We start from the raw sequence: 22,478 nt of genomic DNA, 5'->3' as shown, positions 1-22,478 counted from the left end.
GTTTCCGAGTATTATCTGTTTGTTGTAAAAAAGATTATTTAGGAGCCTTCTTTGTCAATTTCTTATTCCACTTTTACGTTTACGAACTCTTTTTTTTTTTTTTTGGTTAAAAAGTTTTAGGTCTAGTATTGCTTATTTTCTTTTTCTTTTTCAAAATTCCTTTTCATCGTGTAATTATGTAATTTGATTTTACAAAATGAGTTACAATAATTTATTCTTTTTCTAATCTGTTGGCAATAATTCATTATTATTAATTAAAAAAATAAAATAACTTGCATTTTACTATTGAAAAAGATTATTATTATCTATCAATTTGCTAATCTTGTTTGAGTCTTCTAAAATGAATTTGTGAATAACTTTTTTTTTAAAATTAAAACAATTCTTAAGTTTTTAAGGATTATATGTGATTACTGAAATAGGAAAAGAAACATGATAATTTATGAATTTAAAGTGATTGAATTAAAAAATTGATTTTTTTCTTTTGGTTGAATATATTGACTGATAATTGAGAACGTGTATGAAGATTCATCATTTTAGGGAATATTAACTTTTATTTTATCATTCAAATATGATATTTTAATATTTATATCTTACTATTTTTTAAAATAAAAATATTTAAGCCAACTAATCCTTAATAACAAGCGCATTGTTATGAAAATAATTATATTGTGGATGTTCATTTATTACTCCGCTATAGATAATCTTCCTGAAGAAGATTATCCATTTAGCACTTTGTTGAGGTTTATCTACAAGCAGCTGATGCAGGCAGGTTGCAAGCAGCTCAATGAAATGATTTGCAGCAGCTTCTTATTAAACAGGCAGGTTGCAAGCAGCTCATGCAGACAGCTTACAAGCAGCTAAAGAAAAGCCTTGCAGCTGCTTCCTAAAAAGCCTCGCAGCTGCTTCCTTTCTTCTATAAATAGAGGAGTTTTCAGTTCATTATGTACAGAAGTTTGAAGTTGAATAATAGATCAGTTTCTCTCTATACTTGTCTTTACTTTACAGTCTTTATTTTATAACACGTTATCAGCACGACTCTGCCATCCCGAGCAAATACTTTGAAAGTATCAAAGGTATGAACTTTCTTTTTCTAAATAATGTCAAATCTTTCTAAACTTGAGTTTGTAGCCCTGGATATATCGGGCAAAAGCTACATGTCTTGGGTGCTTGATGCCGAAATTCATCTTGATGCGATGGGTCTGGCAGACACCATCAAAGATAAAAATCAGGCATCAAACCAAGACCGTGCCAAAGCAATGATATTCCTACGCCATCACCTTGATGAGGGCCTGAAAATGGAATATCTTACTGTTAAAGATCCAGTCATACTGTGGAGTAATTTGAAAGATAGATATGACCACCTGAAGATGGTCGTTCTTCCACAGGCACGTTATGATTGGACTCATCTAAGGCTACAAGATTTTAAATCTATCAGTGAGTATAATTCTGCTATGTTCAGAATTATTTCCCAATTGAAACTATGTGGTGATAATATTACTGATCATGATATGTTGGAGAAAACTTTCACCACTTTTCATGCCTCGAATATGCTCCTGCAGCAGCAATATCGAGAGATGGGATTCAAAAAGTATTCTGAACTTATCTCACATCTTCTTGTAGCCGAGCAACATAATGGGCTATTAATGAAAAACCATGAAAGCCGACCTACTGGTTCTTGTCCATTCCCTGAAGTGAATGAGACGAACTTCCACCAAGCTAAACGTGGAAGGGGACGTGGCCCCAGTCGTGGTCATGGCCGTGGTCGGGGAGGAAACTCTAATCGTGGTAATAATAATGCACCAAAGAACCCTCCTCACCACCAGCAGTGGAAAAGGAAGGAACAAAAGCATGAAGCGGTGCAAGCAGCAAAGCCAGAAAATGCATGCTATAGATGTGGAGGAAAAGGGCACTGGTCACGTACATGTCGTACGCCAAAGCACCTGGTTGAGCTGTATCAAGCCTCCCTGAAGAAGACAGAGAAAAATGCTGAAGCAAATTTTATTTCTGAAGATAATTTAGACTTCATGCATTTGGATGTAGCTGATTACTTTGCACTCCCAGAAGGAGAAACAAGTCATGTGATCGGTAGTGAATCTGTAGAGATGTAAATATTTTAATTTCTGTTATTTGTAGTAGATAGTATAGTTATGTAATTGTTGTACATAAATAAAAGTTATAATGTTTACTATCATATTTATTTTGTTTATGTCATTTTGAAGAATATGGATAATCCTCAAATTATGTTTGGATCAAAGACCAATCATGAAGATATTTGTGTAGTTGATAGTGGAACAACTCATGCCATATTCAAAGATCAGAAATACTTTTCTTATTTGCATAAGGAAAAAGCAAATGTTTCTACAATTTCTGGTAATATAAGTTTGATTGAAGGCTCCGGAAGAGCTATTGTATTTCTGTCTAAGGGAATAAAACTTATTATCGACAATGCATTGTACTCCTCCAAGTCCCGAAGAAACTTGTTGAGTTTTATAGATATCCGCCGAAATGGGTATCATGTTGAGACAATAGATGAAATGAACGTGGAATATCTTTGTATTACAAAGAATATTTCTGGCCAGAAATGCATTGTAGAAAAGTTACCAACTTTATCTTCTGGCTTATATTATTCAAAGATTAGTACAGTTGAATCACACTCTATCGTAAACCAGAAGTTTACTGATTCAAATACTTTTGTGCTTTGGCATGGCCGTTTGGGCCATCCTGGATCAATAATGATGAGACGAATTACTGAAAATTCGAGTGGGCATCCATTAAAGAACCTGAAGATTCTTACAAATAATGAATTTTCTTGTGATGCTTGTTATCAAGGCAAAATGATCACTAGACCATCACCAATGAAGGTTGGTATTGAGTCCCCTGCCTTTTTAGAACGTATACATGGGGATATATGTAGACCTATTCACCCACCAAGTGGGTTGTTTAGATATTTTATGGTCCTAATAGATGCATCTTCAAGATGGTCTCATGTGTGCCTATTATCATCTCGCAACCTGGCGTTTGCAAAGTTATTAGCCCAAATAATTCGATTAAGGGCACAATTCCCAGATTATCCTATAAAGGCTATTCGCCTTGATAATGCTGGAGAATTCTCATCTCAAGCTTTTGATGATTATTGTCTATCAGTTGGGATAAAAGTTGAACATCCGGTAGCTTATGTTCATACTCAAAATGGCCTTGCAGAGTCATTTATTAAACGACTGCAATTGATAGCAAGACCACTACTTATGAAAACAAAATTGCCCACTACTGTTTGGGGCCATGCTATCTTGCACGCAGCATCACTTATCCGTCTCAGACCAACACATTATAATAAATATTCTCCGTCACAATTAGTTTTTGGTCATGAACCAAATATTGCCCATCTACGAATTTTTGGATGTGCTGTATATGTGCCAGTAGCACCACCACAGCGCAGTAAGATGGGCCCCCAAAGAAGGTTAGGAATATATATTGGGTTTGAATCACCCTCTATTATTCACTATCTTGAACCATTGACGGGAGATTTATTTACTGCTCGATTTGCAGATTGTCGATTTGATGAAACAAATTTCCCACAATTAGGGGGAGAGAAAAAGGAAATCAAAAGAGAAATTGTGTGGAAAGTTTCATCATTATCTCACTTTGACCCACGTACCCCTATATGTAATCAGGAGGTCCAGAAGATCATCAATTTACAGAATATAGCAAACCAAATGCCAGACGCATTTACTGATTTAAAAAGGATAACTAAGTCACATATCCCTGCAGAGAATGTGCCTATCCGAATTGATGTCCCAGCAGGACCATCTATTAGCACGAGAGCTAGTGAACCTAAAGCACGCCTGAAGCGTGGTAGGCCTATGGGTTCTAAGGATCGAAATCCTAGAAAAAGAAAATCGACAAATGATCAAAATGATATTATGAAAGGATCTCCTGAAGAGACCCAAGATCTGATTAGTTATGAGATTCCTGAAGAAATCAATAAACCTGAGGCTCAAGTGAGCGAGGAACTTTTAATAAGTTCTACTGGTGATGGGATTAATTTAAATCGATCTGAAATAGTGGTGGATAATATTTTTGCATATAATGTTGCACTTAACATTATGCAAGATAGTGAGGATTTTGAACCCCGATCTGTCGAAGAATGTCAACAAAGATCTGATTGGCCAAAATGGCAAGGGGCAATTCAATCAGAATTGAACGCACTTGCTAAAAGAGAGGTCTTTGGACCAGTAGTCCAAACACCTGCTGGTATAAAACCAGTTGGTCATAAATGGGTTTTTGTGCGAAAAAGGAATGAGCAAAATGAAGTTGAAAGATACAAGGCTCGCCTTGTCGCACAAGGATTCTCACAACGACCTGGAGTCGATTATGAAGAAACATATTCACCCGTTATGGATGCCATAACATTTCGATATCTCATCAGTTTAGCCTTACGTGAAAGGCTTGAAATACATATGATGGATGTGGTTACAGCTTATCTGTACGGGTCACTTGATAATGAGATTTACATGAAAATCCCTGAAGGATTTAAAATGCCTGAAGCATATTCAAAATCTCGGGAAATGTACTCAATCAAATTACAAAGATCTTTGTACGGTTTAAAGCAATCTGGGCGCATGTGGTATAATCGCCTCAGTGAATATTTGCTGAAAGAGGGTTACATAAATGATGTTATTTGTCCATGTATTTTTATAAAGAAAATGGCTTCAGAATTTGTTATACTTGCTGTTTATGTTGATGACATAAATCTTGTTGGAACTCCAGAAGAGCTCCAAAAGGCAATTGAATATCTTAAGAAAGAATTTGAGATGAAAGATCTTGGAAAGACAAAACTTTGTCTTGGACTGCAAATTGAATATTTAGCAAATGGGATCTTTATGCATCAATCTGCCTATACAGAAAGGGTCTTAAAACGCTTTTACATGGACAAAGCGCACCCATTGAGTACACCAATGGTTGTTCGATCACTTGAAGTGAATAAGGACCCGTTCCGACCTCCAGAAGAGGATGAGGAACTCCTGGGTCCTGAAACACCCTATCTCAGTGCAATTGGTGCACTTATGTATCTTGCTAATGCTACAAGGCCTGACATAGCATTTTCTGTTAATTTACTAGCAAGATATAGCTCTTCTCCTACACAGAGACATTGGAACGGGATTAAGCATATATTGCGATATTTAAAGGGAACTATTGATATGGGTTTGTTTTATGCTAACAAAGATAGTGCAGATCTTGTTGGTTATGCAGATACAGGTTATTTATCTGATCCCCATAAAGCTCGATCTCAAACCGGGTACGTATTTACATGTGGAGGAACTGTCATATCATGGCGCTCCACAAAGCAGTCAATTGTTGCTACTTCTTCAAATCATGCTGAGATAATAGCTATTCATGAAGCAAGTAGGGAATGCGTATGGTTGAGATCAATGATTCATTTTATTCGGGAAAAATGTGGTTTGGAATGTGAAAAAAGACCCACAATTTTATACGAAGACAATGCTGCATGCATAGCCCAATTGAAGGGGGGATTTATAAAAGGAGATAGAACAAAGAATATTTCACCAAAATTATTCTACACACACGATCTTCAGAAAAATGGTGACATTGATGTGCAACAAATCCGTTCAAGTGACAAACCGGCAGATTTATTCACTAAATCTTTACCAACTTCAACTTTTGAGAAGATGGTATACAAGATTGGAATGCGGAGACTCAAATATTTGAAACAAGGTTTTCATCAGGGGAGTAAAATACGCAATGTACTCTTTTTTCCTTACTAAGGTTTTTTCCCATAGGGTTTTCCTTATAAGGTTTTTAATGAGGCAGCTAGCAATGCGTATTACTAAATATGTGTACTCTTTTTCCTTCACTAGGATTTTTTCCCACAGGGTTTTTTCCTAATAAGGTTTTAACGAGGCACAATACCTTTTAATGAACATCCAAGGGGGAGTGTTATGAAAATAATTATATTATGGATGTTCATTTATTACTCCGCTATAGATAATCTTCCTGAAGAAGATTATCCATTTAGCACTTTGTTGAGGTTTATCTACAAGCAGCTCAATGAAATGATTTGCAGCAGCTTCTTATTAAACAGGCAGGTTGCAAGCAGCTCATGCAGACAGCTTACAAGCAGCTAAAGAAAAGCCTTGCAGCTGCTTCCTAAAAAGCCTCGCAGCTGCTTCCTTTCTTCTATAAATAGAGGAGTTTTCAGTTTATTATGTACAGAAGTTTGAAGTTAAATAATAGATCAGTTTCTCTCTATACTTGTCTTTACTTTACAGTCTTTATTTTATAACACGCATGTAATATAGTAGCAAAAGGAGAAAGGGGAAAAAAAGGACTATAGGATTTATAGGACCGTCCTCGTAGCCTCTCTCGGACTGTTATGTTATTCTAGTGCATTCTTACAGCAACAACACATCCTTCTACATTCTTCTCAGTCTAAACCGAACACAAAGAAACAATGGCCAGAAAATTTTTCGTCGGTGGCAACTGGAAATGCGTATGCCTTTTGCTTATATCTCTTTGTTTTGTTCCTTCATCTTCTGTTATTCGTTTGCTTTAAAAAGAAAAATTTAAGTTGTTCTCCTGCTGCACGATTATCAAATCATGCTTTGTATTTTCGAGCTATACCTATAATAAACTGATTCAACACGTTAGGTTTTCAATTGCTCAATACTTCACTTGATGGGCGTGTAAACCTAGAACTGCATTTGGCATTCTGAATTGAGATTTTCGCATGAAGAATAAAATTTATTTCTTGGGGATTTCAGTTGCTGCTAGTATTCCAAGGTGTTGTTGTTGAAATAACTTTTGTATTTTGGTAACAGAGAGAGGACTTTTTAACCTCATTTAAAAGCTTACACTGTTAGAGAGCGCGCAAGTCTAAGTACTCAATTATATTATTGTGTCTCAACAACTGTGTCATGGTAAGAGAAATTGAAGAAGCTAGAGCTGTTAAGCTTTCTAGTGTATCTGGTCGAGAAAATTACGGTGGTTGAATGCCTTTACGGGTTTGGCCAAACTCATTAGCTTTTACTTAAACGGTATATTATTTGTATTAAGAAATTTATTAAATATGTACAAATATTATTAGAACCCAGTAATTAGCACTTGAAGTCATCGCTCAAAAATTTAGAACTCTTAAAGTTGAAATGGTGGCTCCGCTTTTGCTTGTATATGTGGATGTGAACAACATAGAAGGGCTTAGAGGACAGTGGTTTAATGCTTCTGGCTAAATGCCTGAGAGGGGCAGAGTGGGCATATGCCGTACATAACATTCCCTTTTCATTTCTGCAAAGAGGCTGTTTCCACGGCTCGAGGCCGTGATCTACAGGTTACCAAATGGTCACCCTGCTGTTGCGCCAAGGCTTGCCCTCAACATAAGTGAAACATTCTTATAGTTTTCACCCAACTTAGGAAACATATTTGACTAAGTTTGAGATTAATTAATTTAGTTTCGTTGTATAGTAATAAATTTCAAATGATGACTAAACTTAGTGGATTTTGGTTCTGTGAAAGTTGCTATGCAGATTTTTATACGATAAGGTTGTTTGGTTGATGAAATTGAGACCTTCTGTATATTATCATCAAAGTATAATTGAGTGATCTCCTTTTTTATATTGGTAAAAAGATATACTCCATTCTTTTTCGTTTTTTCTTTCTAAGATTTAGATTCTTTTGAAATCTTTATGTACAATTATTTGTAGTTGCAAGTTGTAACCATTTATTTGACAAGGTAGCCTAGTGAAAGGGCTTTCCACCTCCAAACATGAGGATATGGGTTGGAGTTAATAAGGGAGCACCGAAGAGAAGTTCTCTTTTGGGCTCCCAGGTAGGGATTGTGGTTTACCATATATAGAAAGAAAAAAAAAGAATCTAAATCCATTTATTTGAAATTTAATACTCATAAGCAATATGTAATGATAATGCTTGTTAGAAGATAAGTCTATGGAATAATAGCCAAAAATTATAGGTAACTAATTGAATTAAACATCATTATGTTTCTAACATTTAGTTATAGTCCATTGAAGATGTGTTTATATAATTTTTACTATTTTTAGCTTCGAATGATAAGTTAATTTTTTCTGACTTGTAAATCTTCATAGATGTCAAACATATTTCTAACTAAGTAGCATGGATGGCTGCACAAGCATCAAGTCAGACGATAACACTAAATATTTGACAATTAAGGGCTCTGACTTTAATCTACCCAAAAAAGTGACAGTGTTTTCGATGTTAAAGGCAATAGTGGAGGGAATATTAGAATAATGTTTAGTAAAAGTACATAAAGCGCCTTATTAAGAATGTAGTGCATGTTGCTCGTCATATCATTTTAAGACTTTATTGAATAAAGTGTAGAGATCAATTTATTCTTTAAAAAGAGGTTAGGAAGTTGTGTCTGGTGAATGTCCAAGAGTTTCTTTAGTGTCCAATTGGGTTGAATCAGTTGTCTAATTTTAAAAGAAATAATCGCAGCGAAGGAAGTAGGATATGTATATGAACACCATTTCAAGTATTCTTTTATTGGTGTCGGATTTGAGTAACTCGATATGCAGTTGTGTTCCATTTTTATACCTGTCTAGTCACATAAAGTTTTAGGGGTTACAATCCTTTTCAAAAAAAAATAAAAAAATTAGGCGTTAAATTAAAAAGTTCCGTCAAATTAAATATATCACGGGATACAAAGTTTGTGAAAGGATTATGTAGCTTCTATATGTGCATCATGATTTTTTCCAAGGGCACTGACCTGATGATTCACAAAGACAAGCTGAGATTAATTAATTCAAGTCGTTCTTTGTGATTGAGGATATAATTTCTTCCTTACTTCTTTATTAGTGAATATTGCTCTTTGTTTAAATTAAAATATATTTGCAGAATGGAACGGTGGAGGAAGTGAAAAAAATTGTGACCACATTGAGTGAAGCAGAAGTTCCTTCTGAAGATGTTGTTGGTAAGTTTCTGGCCCTAAGCTGCCAATAAAGTAGAGAAGGAAAAAGAATTGGTTATGGATGCAATTTGAATTGCTTCTGAATTTGTAATTCCAAATTGACACTGAAGTTCCCTCTCAACTCATTCCTGCGCACTTAGAATGTTCATATCAGGTTACCATGTATGATTTAGCTTTGAACAGATCTACTATTTGCCTTTCATTACGTTGGGGCTGCTTCTTGTATTTCAGTTGTTATTCTCTCTTTGTATACATTTGTTTTAGGCCTTTGAAATTTATGTCTTAATGTTTTCAATAAAGTAATATTTTTACCCTATCTGAATGAATGAAAAATGATTTTCTTTTATACTTTTCCACTGTTTCTCTTGGTTGGAAGTCTACTCTCTAGTTTCTTGGTTTTCCTAAGTCTTACACTATTGCTACATTTGGATTGCTTTTCCTGCAGAGGTTGTGATCAGTCCTCCATTTCTATTTCTTCCGTTAGTCAAAACCTTGTTGCGTCCTGATTTCTCCGTTGCTGCACAGAACTGTTGGGTTAGGAAAGGAGGTGCATTTACTGGTGAGGTTAGGTATGCTCACTGATATCTCTGGTAATATCTGATGAATTTCTCTGGTAATATCTGATAAAGTTGCAATTTGGAATTTATACAAGCATACTGAGCAGAAATGAGCATAATTCCCTCTAACCAATTGTCGGTTATACTACTTGGTCAGATATTCCTGGACTTCTGTGAAACTTGTTTTTTCTGCTACTAATATACCCTTCAGTTTCCTACTTATCTATTTTTGGTATGTTCTCAAGCTTCTTTCTTTTTTAGAAATAAGTAATATCTCTTTCTTACTATGCCCTGGGAAAACAAACTAGAATGTTCGAAAAATTGGACGCACTGGCATATACATATCAGGAGTTTTCAATTCTTTTTTCTGTAAAAGTATCTCTTACTTGGTTGAATTGTTGAATGCTTTTTTAGTGAGTATTCTTGATCTGGTCAACTTTAAGGTTAATTTTATTTGTTTAGTTTTTTGCTTTGATTTAACTATTACGACATTATGCTAACACTATTCTCTGCTTCCATAGTGCTGAGATGTTGGTCAACTTGGGCATTCCCTGGGTAATCCTTGGCCACTCTGAGAGAAGGCTTTTACTGAATGAATCAAATGATGTAAGCTATGATATGGAAACATGTAAAGTTTCCCGGCGTCTTTGTAATTAATGAATATGCACTGTTTTCTCTTTGTATTCTTGCTTTGAGTATAGCATTTACTTTTTTGTTTGCTGCAGTTTGTGGGTGATAAAGTTGCATATGCACTTTCTCAAGGCTTAAAAGTGATTGCTTGTGTTGGGGAGACTCTTGAGCAGCGAGAATCAGGAGCTACAATGGCTGTAGTTGCGGCGCAAACAAAAGCAATTGCAGGTATGTCCTTGATAGTCCCTGTGAAGTGGGAAGTAAAAAGCTTTATTTATGTGAACATTATTATTACAGCACTATAAATAACTTCTTGATCAGTGCCTCTCAGGGGTTAGCTCAATTTACAAAGATTGGGGGGCTTTTGTCTTAGGTCACAGGTTCGAGCCCTGTCGAACTAACTCTGGTATTTAAGTGGAGAAGAGTAGAGGGGTGGGCCCATCATTCTCAAGTTCCAAAGGCTGCGGGGCCCAGTGGTTCTACTCCAGACGGATTTCTTGGTCATAAAAAAAATCTTGATCGGTGATGATGTTTGATTGGAGCATTGTCATTCATTATGTTGTGGTATACTGTTTATTCAACCTACTTTTTGAACTTTAAGAAACTCTTGGTTTTCTTATTTCCACCCGAAATGGGATCATAAAGTAAGTTGGGTGCTTCTCGAAGGGATGACCGAGTGGTTGAGGTGTAGGAGTAACAACTTGGAGATCCAAGGTTCGAATCTCAGCTACAACAATCAGTGTGTGTGCAGACTTGGTGGGCAAGTGTAGGCGACAACTGTGTTGTAGTTGTAGGCTGTAGCAGGCTGCCTACTAGATTTGTCGATGTGCATGCATGCTGGTCTGGGCACCCTAATAAGAAGGGAAAAAAAGAAGAAGAAATGGCTGCTCCCCAGAGCATGCCAAAGTTCTTCCTTATAAAAAGAATCTTCTGCTGTGAAGCAAATCATATAACAAATTATGACAATCTCAAACAGCCTGTCGATTACAAATACTTCCACCTCCCATAAGCAAGACATTCACTGCATGCCACTACTGCTGCTGTGGCAACATCATTGTAAGCGCTGCTTCAGTGCTAATTCTGCTGTTACGTACCAGGTTTCTTCCAAACTGCTAGCAGGAAGAAACTTCTCACCCCACTTTTAAGTTGGATATAGATGTAGGCACACCAAGTTAAGTGAAGTGTTTGAAAGTGTCTGGAAAGCTTGAATGATGGGCAGTTAATTATGCTTCTACTAAACCTATTAAGTTCTGGGTGTCATCATCTGTTATATAGACTACTTTTAATTCTTCGTGTGGGAAAAAACCGAAATACATGCCTCCAGGGGCGGAGCTAGAGTGTAGCCAGCGGATTCGGCCGGATCTAGTAGCTTTGGTTCGAACCCTGTATTTGTTTTAAAAAAATCTAATTCAATGCATAAATTATTAATTTAGAACTCAGTAACTCAAAAAGATTAGAATTCCGAACCCATAAGATTGAAATCTTGGCTCCGCCTCTGCATGCCGCCTCATTATGTTTTGAAACTTGCATGTACTATTTGCTCAGGGATTTGGCTAATGTCTCTTCTCTGATCTTGAAAACCTGCAAATCCCCTTGCAGTTAAGTAGAGTGAAAATTTAGCGATATTATGTGAATCTCGATAAAAGAGTGTAAAAAGGTACTTTATTTTTTTAATGTCAAACAATAACAGAAAGCGCATGGGTTGTCCTCACAATAGCTCAACGGTAATAGAAGAGTGTATTATCATGTGGTAATTTGCATAGTTTCCTAAATCGGAAGGAAGCAAGCTTAGACAATGTATGGGGGTGTATCTGAATTTTATCTTTATTTCATTTATGTGAACGATAATGGCGACCATCTTTTTCGCAGAAAGAATACCACACTGGTCCAATATTGTTTTGGCTTATGAGCCAGTGTGGGCCATTGGAACAGGAAAGGTTGCTACTCCAGCTCAGGCTCAGGAAGTACGTGGATTCTTTCTTAGCTATTCAATTACTGATTATGTATGCTTTTATGTATTTGTGACGTTTTGCCACTCTGGTAAAAGTTAGACGAGATGTATGAAGCAGGGAGAGAATTAATGAAAACGAGCTGTGGCTGATACCCGAAGCATACATTTACAGTATGATCACCTAATTTAATTTTTCAATATTTTCAACTGTTGAAGTCACAGTATTAAGTACTACTTTAGATTGGACCCCTATTATTCCTCTTGCATTAGCTCCTTACTCCTTATAAGGAAGGAGTTGTAGACACGGCATTTTGCTGGAAATCTTATACTTACAGTCAGTGGCGGAGGCAGGATATCTGCGAAGGGGGTTCAAAAAGAAAAAAGTTAAAATAGATTGTAGCTGGTGGGAATTGAACCTATGACCTTACAAAGGTTTTGAACCCCCTTGACCACTAAGCTACACTTTTGTGATGTGCCAAGGGGATTCAAAACATAATATATAGAGGTAAAAAACAGATTTTGCCTTATATATACCGTGTAATTTTTCGACGAAGGGGGTTCGGGTGAATCCCTTCCGCCCCCTAAATCCGCCCCTGCTTACAGTGGGGCAAGCCTCTGCCTGCTGAAGCAGATCTCGGCCAATTAGAGGCCATGTCGAGCTCGGAGGTTCATATGTCTCATTCATGAGCTTAGAAACATTGGTTTTCAGTACTTTTTTCAAGAAGTTTTAGACACCTAGGTGACATGAATGCACAATATGATGTTTACCTCCAAGTTAGTTCCGTCTTTTCCATTTAGCTTTGGCAATCTAGGTAAAATCTGTTGCTGGGTTCTTAAGTTATTGATCTTTTCGTTCTATGCCAGCACATTTAACTACAAAAAGGTGCATATCTCTCTGCCAGGTTCATTCTGAATTAAGGAAATGGCTTCATGTTAATGTTGACGCAGCAGTTGCTGCTTCCACTAGAATCATCTATGGAGGTATGTAAAAACATGCCTGTTCTTAGTTTTCCGCCTCATATATTGGCAGAATGTGAAGTGGGATGGGATTATCTTTTTTTTGTTGTCATGTGAATTTTAGAAGTAAAATAGGATTGTGTAAAGTAATAGCTTGCTTTTGTGGAAGAGATACTTCCTGATATTTATATCTGTTAGATGCTGCAACGAATTGTGCACAACCTTCCGTATTTGTCCTCCCCTCCCCTCCCAAAAAAAAAGGTGCACAACTTCGTCAAATAAATATCTGAAAAATATATATTTTACCAATACAAAGATATTCTTGAAAAAAAAAAAAGAAGAGGTGGTGGCATTTGTGTCACTAAGTGTCAGAAAGGAGGTGGTGGTATTTGTTCTCACCTTTCTCTGCGTACTGGATTCAGTCAAAGTCAAATTACCATGGGGCTACTATTTGTGACTGCTTCTGGGAACTTTATCCCCTTGGACGTGCATTGTGCAGGAAGGCACCGTCAGTTGAGATAAGAAAATAAACATAGTTTCTCATAAACTGACTTGATCTTATTGGTCTCAAAAATAGAACTGATTTAATTGATTTATTAGCATGTAATTTACTAGGTGGGGACTTATTTCTGTTTCAGTATATGATACTAATTGTGCATCGTTGCAAGAGAACTTGTTTTTATGTAATTTAACAATCCTTTTGCTAGATTAATTTACATGAACTTAAATACGACATTCTTCCAAGAGAGAAAGTGAGATGAAAATCCAGTGTTAATTTTTCTCATTTTACTAAAATAATCTGCAGGTTCTGTAAATGGAGCTAACTGCAAAGAGTTGGCAGCACAACCTGATGTGGATGGTTTTTTGGTTGGTGGAGCTTCACTAAAGGTTTGTCTCAGCATTCCTTTTTCATTGTTTTGGTGCAGGCTTATGTGGTTTTTAACTTAAAATCTCTTTTACATCACAGCCTGAATTTATTGATATCATCAAGTCCGCAACAGTGAAAACAAGTGCTTAGTTGAATCAGGTATTGCTACAAGGATCCCTCTTTTCTCAGATTGCGTTGTACATTTATGGTAAATAAGCTTCAAGAATACATGTTAGGCATAAGGATTTCCTTCAACATAAATAAGGTGCTCTTTGCTACGTTCCTGCTTTTATCCGCTTGATGTTGAATCGTTGTTTCTTTGTTTATTTATTCAACTATGTTATTTCAATATGCCTGCTTTAATTTGTTTGATGTTCAATAGGATAACTCTTGAAATAACACTGAAGATGCATTGATCCTGAATCTTTCTTTGGAGAAATCATTGTCATTGAAAAAGCATTAATAGAATATAGAGTGGAATATATGGTCCCAATCATGAAATACTAGGGAATATAGGAGTTTGAAAATATCTCTTGGTCAAGATATGCCTGCTTCTTGGAGACTGACTTTTTATAAGTTATTCCTTTTGCTCTTCCGTAACATCTCTCTGTTTAGGTAGGGTTGTCAAATGGTAATCTTCGAGGTTATAGTAACTCTATGCAATGGCTCAGAAAGCACAAAGGGACCTCAGCTTATGGCCTCTAGCCTATGACCTACCTACCATCCTCTTAAAAACCAAAAATCCCTGAAAATTAATATAGTGCACTTAACGGCCAAATGGGCCAAACGGGCTAAACGGGCCAGGACCGTTTGGCCCGATTTTAGTGGGCCTAGGCCGGTCTCGTAGGCCGGTCCTATGATTTGGGCCCGCCAGGCCCGGACCATTTAGCCCGCCAGGGACCGGCCCGGAACCAGACCGGTCCCTTAACGGGCCAAACGGTCCCAACGGCTATTTTTATAAATACGTTTGACCTCTGGAAAAAGAATAACGATAATGATGCTGAAGAAATGGTCATGCATGCCATGGATTTAAAAGATCACAATGTCCATGCCATGTATACTATATATACATCTTATATCGATATACTATATATACATCTTATATACTATATATATTCGATATTAAATATTGAATATTAAAATTTAGGTCACAATTCTATAATAAAATTTATAAAGCATTGTCTTAGATATTTTTTTTAACATCCTTTTGTCTCTAATATTTATTTAATTTAATTTTTTTTAAAATATATATTGGCCCACTTAGCCCGGGACCAAACGGTCCCGGTCCCTACAAAAAGCCCGTTTAATCCGGGACCGTTGGCCCGTTTAATTTGGGACGGGTCCGGGACCGTTTAGTTCCGGGATAAACGACCCGTTTAGGTCCGGGATCGGCCCACTTGCCAGCCTTATTCCCAGGGATGCTATTTAAAGATTAATTGTATTCAGGACAATTCAAAATATTTTTTTCCTGAAAAATTGAATTCAGACACACTAACTAATTCCTAAATAGCAGTCTAAAGTCGTTTTCTACCTTAATGCATCACCACTTCACTCTTTTCACTAAATTAAAGCTCTAAGGGGCCACTTAGGACCTGAGATATCCCTAACAATAGCTACAAGTCTTTTCACTCTTTGTAGCCTCTCGATGTTTAGGCCAGAAAGAGACAAGCAGTCCATACTTCTCGACTTGCATACCAACTTTCGATTTTCTTGGAGTAACGGTAAAATTATTTTCATATAACCTATAGGTTACAGGTTTAAGCGATGAAATTAGTCATTAATGCTTGTGTTAGGATAGACAACTTATATTACATTCTTGAGGTACGAGGTGCGGTCCTTCCTTGGACCCTACTTTATTTTTTTGTTTAAAGCAAATTGTTGATTATGTTATGTAAGCTCAAAAACCAGATAGGTAAAATGAGGCACACCCATCAAATGAGAATAAATAAACCAATATTGTATATGAATGGGTTTCTGGTATGGGAGGGGGTATGTCTTAGGCAAGGCAGCATGTGACTCTGGTTGGGCTTCTGCAAATTGCCAGCAGCCAGTGCATGTATCAAATATCCTGCTACAGCCGTTGGAAATCAGAATATAAGCCAATAATTGAATTAAATATTTATATACGAATAGTGGAAAATTCTTTTATACCATCAACTTACTTAAAAGTTGCGTATAGATAACTATTATAATGAACATGAATTATTTATTTGCAAATGGTATTTACACCAAATAAATGAATGAATATACGTATTTGTTTAGAAGTAAATATTGCTTAACAGTGGTTAATTAATATTCATTCGGACTTCACTTTACCTCATAATTATGAGAAGTTAATATAATTTGATATGAACACGGGTTAGTATTTTTTTATCTCGTTCCTCGAGCCATGCTTATGAGAAATCAAAATAATTTGATATGAACATCGAATACGAATAAGTATTTTTGATTTTGTCCCCGGAGCCAGTGTAGTCATGAGTCAACCAATATCTCCAAAATTGACGAACTAAGTCAACATGTGCAGGTCGTTGTTCCTACCCCTATTAAGAGTCATCTTAGTGATTGTTTTGATCATTGAACTGTTTTATATATTATTGATATTAGGTTTTTACTTAAAATACTCTATCTCGAACTTTATTTTTATTCCTTTGTACTAGTTGGTTCACATATTGTATTCGTTAAAAACTTCTAGAAGTCCTAAAAGGCAGTCTTGTACATGATTGTACCCTTTAATTGATATGCAAACAAAAGATTGGTCAAATTGATATCCGATCCAAAAATTATTCAAAATATTATGCTTGTTAAGTCTACTATATTCTCTTTTTAATTCATAAAGCTAGACTACTACTACTACTATTATACAAAGCTGGCAAAACGAAATAATTAGGGAATATTGACAATCTAACCACCCTTTGACTTACACCGCTTCATTACTCCTTTTTCAGTCTTAAACAATCTGTACTATAGGAAAAATATGAATCTATATATTAATGGGTTAGATAATTCATCTTTTTCGTTTGTGCCAATGCAAAAGAAAGGAAAAAGAGTTTAAATATAGCCCTCTCTAGTATGATTCTTAAGTTTACTCTCCATATATACATATCTTTATACATATCCTTGTCGTTAGCAAAGGGTCTCGTACGCAGTGGCGGAAGCTCCGCTAAATGGGTTCAAAAAAGAAAAAAGTAAAAAGATTGTAGCTAGTGAGAACTGAACCAATAACCTTACTAAGGTTTTGAACCAATTTGACCACTAGGCTATATTTTTGGGCTATGTCATGGAGATTCAAAACTTAATATATAGAGGTAAAAAATAGATTTTGCATTATATAATATTTCGACGAAATGGATGAATCCCCTTCCGGTCCCCTAAATCCGACTGTGCTCGTACATATTTTCCGTTGACTTAAACGACATGGATTGGTTGAATTTTTCACATCTCTACTTTTGATTCGACACCTCTACTTCGGATATGGATTAAAATTTCCCTAACTCCGTTAGGATCAAAACCAAGTATTCCCTCCGTTTCATATTATTAGCCGTGGTTACTAATGGACGTTTGGACATAAGAATTGTAAAATTTAAAATAAAAGTGAAAAAAAAAATTCAAGTGAAAATGATATTTGAAAATTAAAATATATTTGGACATGAATATAATTTTGGGTTGTTTTTGAAGTTTTGTGAGTAATCTGAGTGAAAATTTTGAAAAATAACTTTTTGGAGTTTTTCAAAATTTCGAAAACTTCCAAAATGCATGTTCAAGTGAAAATTGAAAATTTTATGAATAAATGCTGATTTCGAAAAAAAATGAAAATATTTTGAAAATAAAAAATTTTCTTATGTCCAAACGAGCTCTAAAAATAGTTGTCTCAAATTATTTGTCACTTTAGAAGTTCAAGACAAAATTAATTATCTTTTTTCCTTTTTTACCCTTAGTAATAATTATTTTGAAAACTACAAATACCTCAATTATGGATAACTTTGTTCAAATACCAATGAAGAAAGATTAAATATTAAGACATGAATAAGGGTAAAGTAGTCAAAATCTCATCCTAATTATTTTTTATTAAGGGGCGTGTAGAAGAGAATTATGATAGATAATATGAGACGGATGGAGTACTATTGTATGAGATACTTTGTTAACGACAAGGGTATGAATAACTCCAAAGTGTAATGAGGGTAATCGATCATAGTAGATGAATTTTTAACACTTTTCCCTAAATAGGAAAATATCAGACCTCACTTGTGGGATTCTACTGAGTTGTTGTTGTCCCTAAATAGGAAAATAGACTCTCTTTGTCTCAGTTTATTTGTCATAATTTTCTTTTTAGTCTGTGCTAAAAAGAATATCATACTTCCTTATTTAGAAATAATTTAACTTTAGATTCCTACTATACTCTTAATGAGATGATTTATAACCCCCACAAAAATTTATAGCTTGTTAATTTTACACTACAAGTATCAACGGTCTTTATTTCTTCTTAAACTTCATATCGAATCAAATACCGCCTATATATTATAAATTTGAACGGAGGGAGTAAGCTGCTTAATACTCATCTATGAACATTTTTCCTTCGTCTGTGCCATCTAGGTAGCCTTTCTTCAAGTATGCCAAGGGCGACTCTAAGGTTTTGGGCAGTGAGGCCATTGCTTTAGGCCCCTAAATTTTAAAGGCCCCCAAATTTATTTTAAATTCTTATTATTATTGTTACTATTATATAATTTATATAAATAATTAGAATAAAAAAAAGTGTTATAGTATAGTTTTTGTTACTTGATTGAGGTTGTTTTATACAGTAAATTTATAAATTATGATAATTTTTTCCTCATTAATTAGTGTATATGACAAGAGTGAGTTACTCTAGTGGTGAGCACCCCCCACTTCCAACCAAGAGATTGTGAGTTCGAGTCACCCCAAGAGCAAGGTGGAGAGTTCTTGGAGGGAGGGAGTCGAGGGTTTATCGGAAACAACCTCTCTACTCCAGAGTAGGGGTAAGGTCTGTGTACAAACTACTCTCCTCAAATCCCACTAATGAGATTATATTGAAATTAAGAGCCTCCAAATATGATTTCGCCTTAAGCCCCAAGATCTGTTAAGCCGCCCTGAAGTATGCTGCATGTTTTTGTGCCAAGATTTTTATATAACTTGTGGCTAAACCAAACCACCCCGTGACAATAAGGTTCTGTGGGGTTGAGAATCTTTTGATTCATGAAGCCAAAAAAGGAAGAATGTCACGAAATTTCTTTGGTTTGGGTCACTCCACATGACATGACACATGAGACGACTTACAGCTTGTTTGAACTGGTGTTACGTATCGTTTTATAATGTATCGTATTGTATTGTATTGTATTGTTTGATGAATATACTATTTGGATAGATTATATTGTTTGTCATCGTTTCATGATGTCAAGCACCAACAATATGAAGATAAACTTGTAATATTACTAAGAAAAAATATGATACATAGTAAAATTAACATATAAAAGTATGATTATTTAATAATAAGGAAGGGCAAGATGAGAGAAAAAAGCAAGATAATGACACCATCATACCAAATTCGTCGTTTCATAAAGTGACATTCTCCGTCGTTACGTAACGGCGAATTTAATGATTCGATACAATAAAATTTAAGTAACAATCAAAACAAACATTATATTTAAAGTAACAATGCAATACAATATATAACAACCATCCAAACAAGCTGTTAAGAAAGTCTTCAAAGGATAGAAAGCCAAAAACACATGTTTTCCTAAATATTTTAAGACAAATACAAATATTAAATCAAAATTATTAGGTTTGGCCAAAATGGAATTTCACTTCGAGTTGACAATGCATCAGTGGGAAATTAATGGCTATTGTCTCGTCAAAAAATACATCATGTCCATGACTTTGTGTCTCCCAAAAAAGCCCACTGCCTGATTCACACGCTTCTTAGCTGGTGTTTTAGAAGTAAACTTTTATTTAGAAGTTAGTCAAGGAAGTAAGTGATCGTGAAACACGAAGGATCAATATTTAATCCATGCACGCATAGACAAATTCTGAATCTAGAGTTTTGTAGATTCAAAATGTTATCGTATATCTATATTTATATCTGTATCTATATTATATTAAAACCCCGAAAACTCTTAGTGAAATTTTGTTTGTATTTTTACCCTTTAAAAATAGATTATGTATTAGTTGTAATTGTAATTTAATTATTCTCCTAATATTTATGACTTCAAAATCAATTAAATTTTGGTTTATATATATATATATATATATATATATATATATATATATATATATATATATATATATATATATATGAAAACTCCTAAATTTTAGGAATTTAAAACCAAATAAAAATTTACTTATAAATCCTTTCCTTACTTAAAATGTGTAAAGTAATTATAATTTTGTTCTTATGTGTATTGTATATAAACGTGTTAGAAATTTTAGATCTAATTTTAAGTCTTCAAAAATTGAAAATTACTGTAATATGTAAACCAAACTTACAACATACTAGGGCGAGTATGAAAATATATGTAAATAAGTTTAATATCTGTAAGTTTAGGTTTTGAAAATAATAGTAGTATTTTAATTTAATGTAATAAGTACTATAATGTACTTTAAGTTAAGAATATGTTGAATACATATTGTAAATTTATACACATAGTATATCACAAATTCAATTAGATTTCTCGATAAGTAAAACATAGATAAGATAAGTTTATATATTAAAATTAATAGAAATAAATCATATGCATTTATTCATAAGTAATTTAAGGTAGTTTTTAAAAGAGCTAAAAGAAAACATAGAGAATGAAGGTATAAATTGATATCCCTTATTGGATTAGCTATACATAATCAATAATATTCTTTTTCAATATAAATTTATACATTTATTTTAATTTAAAAATAATTTTTATATGATTTTTTAAATAAATTATACTTATTTAAATAGGTTACACGCGTACTAATATATTTTTAAACTTACAGAACCCACTCAATTGCATGAACTTTTTTAAAAGTTACCAACTCTTCACCCTTGTCTTTAATTTGTGGTTTAAGGTGCCTTAAACTAAACATTTCCTATTAACCATTCAAATGACATATCACAGATGCATTGCTCTTCAACCTGAGGTGAATTGAGGATTTAAACACTATAAATTTAATATTTAATGCTCTTAACAGTGAACTCAGTTTATTTTTAAAGTTATAGGTTCTTATTTACTATTTGTTATAATTTTAATAAATTTTTACGCGTAAATTTATTCTTTGCATCGAAAGTTATGAGTTCAATTGAACCCGATGATACAATGTTATATCCGCCCCTGGCTTAAAATATATATATTTTTAAAGAGATTGTAGTGTGCGGGTTAGTTTTCACAGACCTGCTACCTTCTACCAACACATTTATCCACCAATGCTTGGATACATAATAAAAAGGTACCTAATAGAATTTAGTATATCTTTCTCTTGACTCCCCAAACATTCACCTACATCGGTTACCTTATTAGTGGCATCACAACTTTGACACTTTTTATCTCGTAATGGAAATAATTTCACTACAAAAGATTTGCTTATTTTGTGCCTTTTATAGAAAGCAAGTCTGTCTCATATCTTTGCAATATGAAATTGTTGCATATATTTTCCATTTTAACTCCCCGAAAAAAATATTATACGTAAAGATGAAACTCAAAGACAAATAATTAACAAATAGGAGTACATATAAGGGTTTATTTGATCCTAATTTTATCTCTGGTTCAACAATAATTTTCGGTTTTTAATCCAAATATAGCATACGAATTCAGCCGTTAAATTAAGAAAAAATAAAAGAGAAAACTAGTTGAATACATTAAACGGCGAATGGCCAAATATACTCATGTACTTTCGAAAATAGTTTAAGAATACCCCTCGTTATACTATTGGGTTATCTATATCCCTGCAGTCATACTTTGAGTTCAAATATACCCCTAATTTAAACGGAGGGACACGTGTCATCGCCCTGTTGGCTAATTCTAAAAATTTTCTAATTAATTAAAAAGACTCATTACCTATACCCGAAAAATAATTTTCTAAAGTAATTTTTTTTTGTAAAAACTGGAAAAAACTGATTTTTTTTCACTAAAAACTGATAAAAACGAAAATATTTTTTTTTTTCAGTTTTTACAAAAAATCTGCTTTAAAAAAACTGAAAAATATTTTCTAAAACAATATTTTTATAAAAACTGGAAAAAAAAATTAAAAAGTAATTTTCTAAAGCAATTAAAAACTGAAAAAAAACTAAAATCTTTTTATCTAAAAACTGAAAAAAAAGAAAATATTTATTTTTTCAGTTTTTAGTAAAAAAACATTCAGTTTTTTCAGTTTTTACAAAAATATTGCTTTAGAAAATTATTTTTTAGTTTTTTTTTAAATTTTTACAAAAATATTGTTTTAGAAAATATTTTTCATTTTTTTAAAAGCAGTTTTTTGTAAAAACTGGAAGCAAAAAAATATTTTCGTTTTTTTTTCAGTTTTTAGTAAAACAAATTCAGTTTTTTTTAGTTCTTACCAAAAAAAAAATTGCTTTAGAAA

At 34.2% G+C, this 22,478-nt stretch overlaps 1 protein-coding gene across 1 annotated transcript; it reads left to right on the top strand.

The window, feature by feature from the left end:
- The first annotated feature begins 6,326 nt into the window (after positions 1–6,326).
- Positions 6,327–14,268, top strand: LOC107795534 (triosephosphate isomerase, cytosolic). The gene is made up of 9 exons (XM_075234056.1): positions 6,327–6,508; positions 8,884–8,959; positions 9,402–9,525; positions 10,035–10,119; positions 10,239–10,371; positions 12,013–12,107; positions 12,997–13,075; positions 13,857–13,939; positions 14,019–14,268. Exons 1-9 carry the CDS (start codon positions 6,470–6,472, stop codon positions 14,067–14,069), a joined length of 765 nt encoding a protein of 254 aa, XP_075090157.1. The 5' UTR covers positions 6,327–6,469; the 3' UTR covers positions 14,070–14,268.
- Positions 14,269–22,478: the final 8,210 nt, after the last annotated feature.

Source organism: Nicotiana tabacum, chromosome 17, assembly GCF_000715075.1.
Source record: "Nicotiana tabacum cultivar K326 chromosome 17, ASM71507v2, whole genome shotgun sequence".
Lineage (NCBI taxonomy): Eukaryota > Viridiplantae > Streptophyta > Magnoliopsida > Solanales > Solanaceae > Nicotiana > Nicotiana tabacum.
Note: the sequence above shows the minus strand (reverse complement) of the source record. Positions and strands in the feature narration are given on the sequence as shown.

Coding starts and splice junctions, on each gene's coding strand:
- LOC107795534 (XM_075234056.1), top strand. CDS start 6,470: ATGGCCAGAAAATTTTTCGTCGGTGGCAACTGGAAATGC. Junction 6,509..8,883: donor TCGGTGGCAACTGGAAATGC/GTATGCCTTTTG, acceptor ATATATTTGCAG/AATGGAACGGTGGAGGAAGT. Junction 10,120..10,238: donor TACTGAATGAATCAAATGAT/GTAAGCTATGAT, acceptor TGTTTGCTGCAG/TTTGTGGGTGATAAAGTTGC.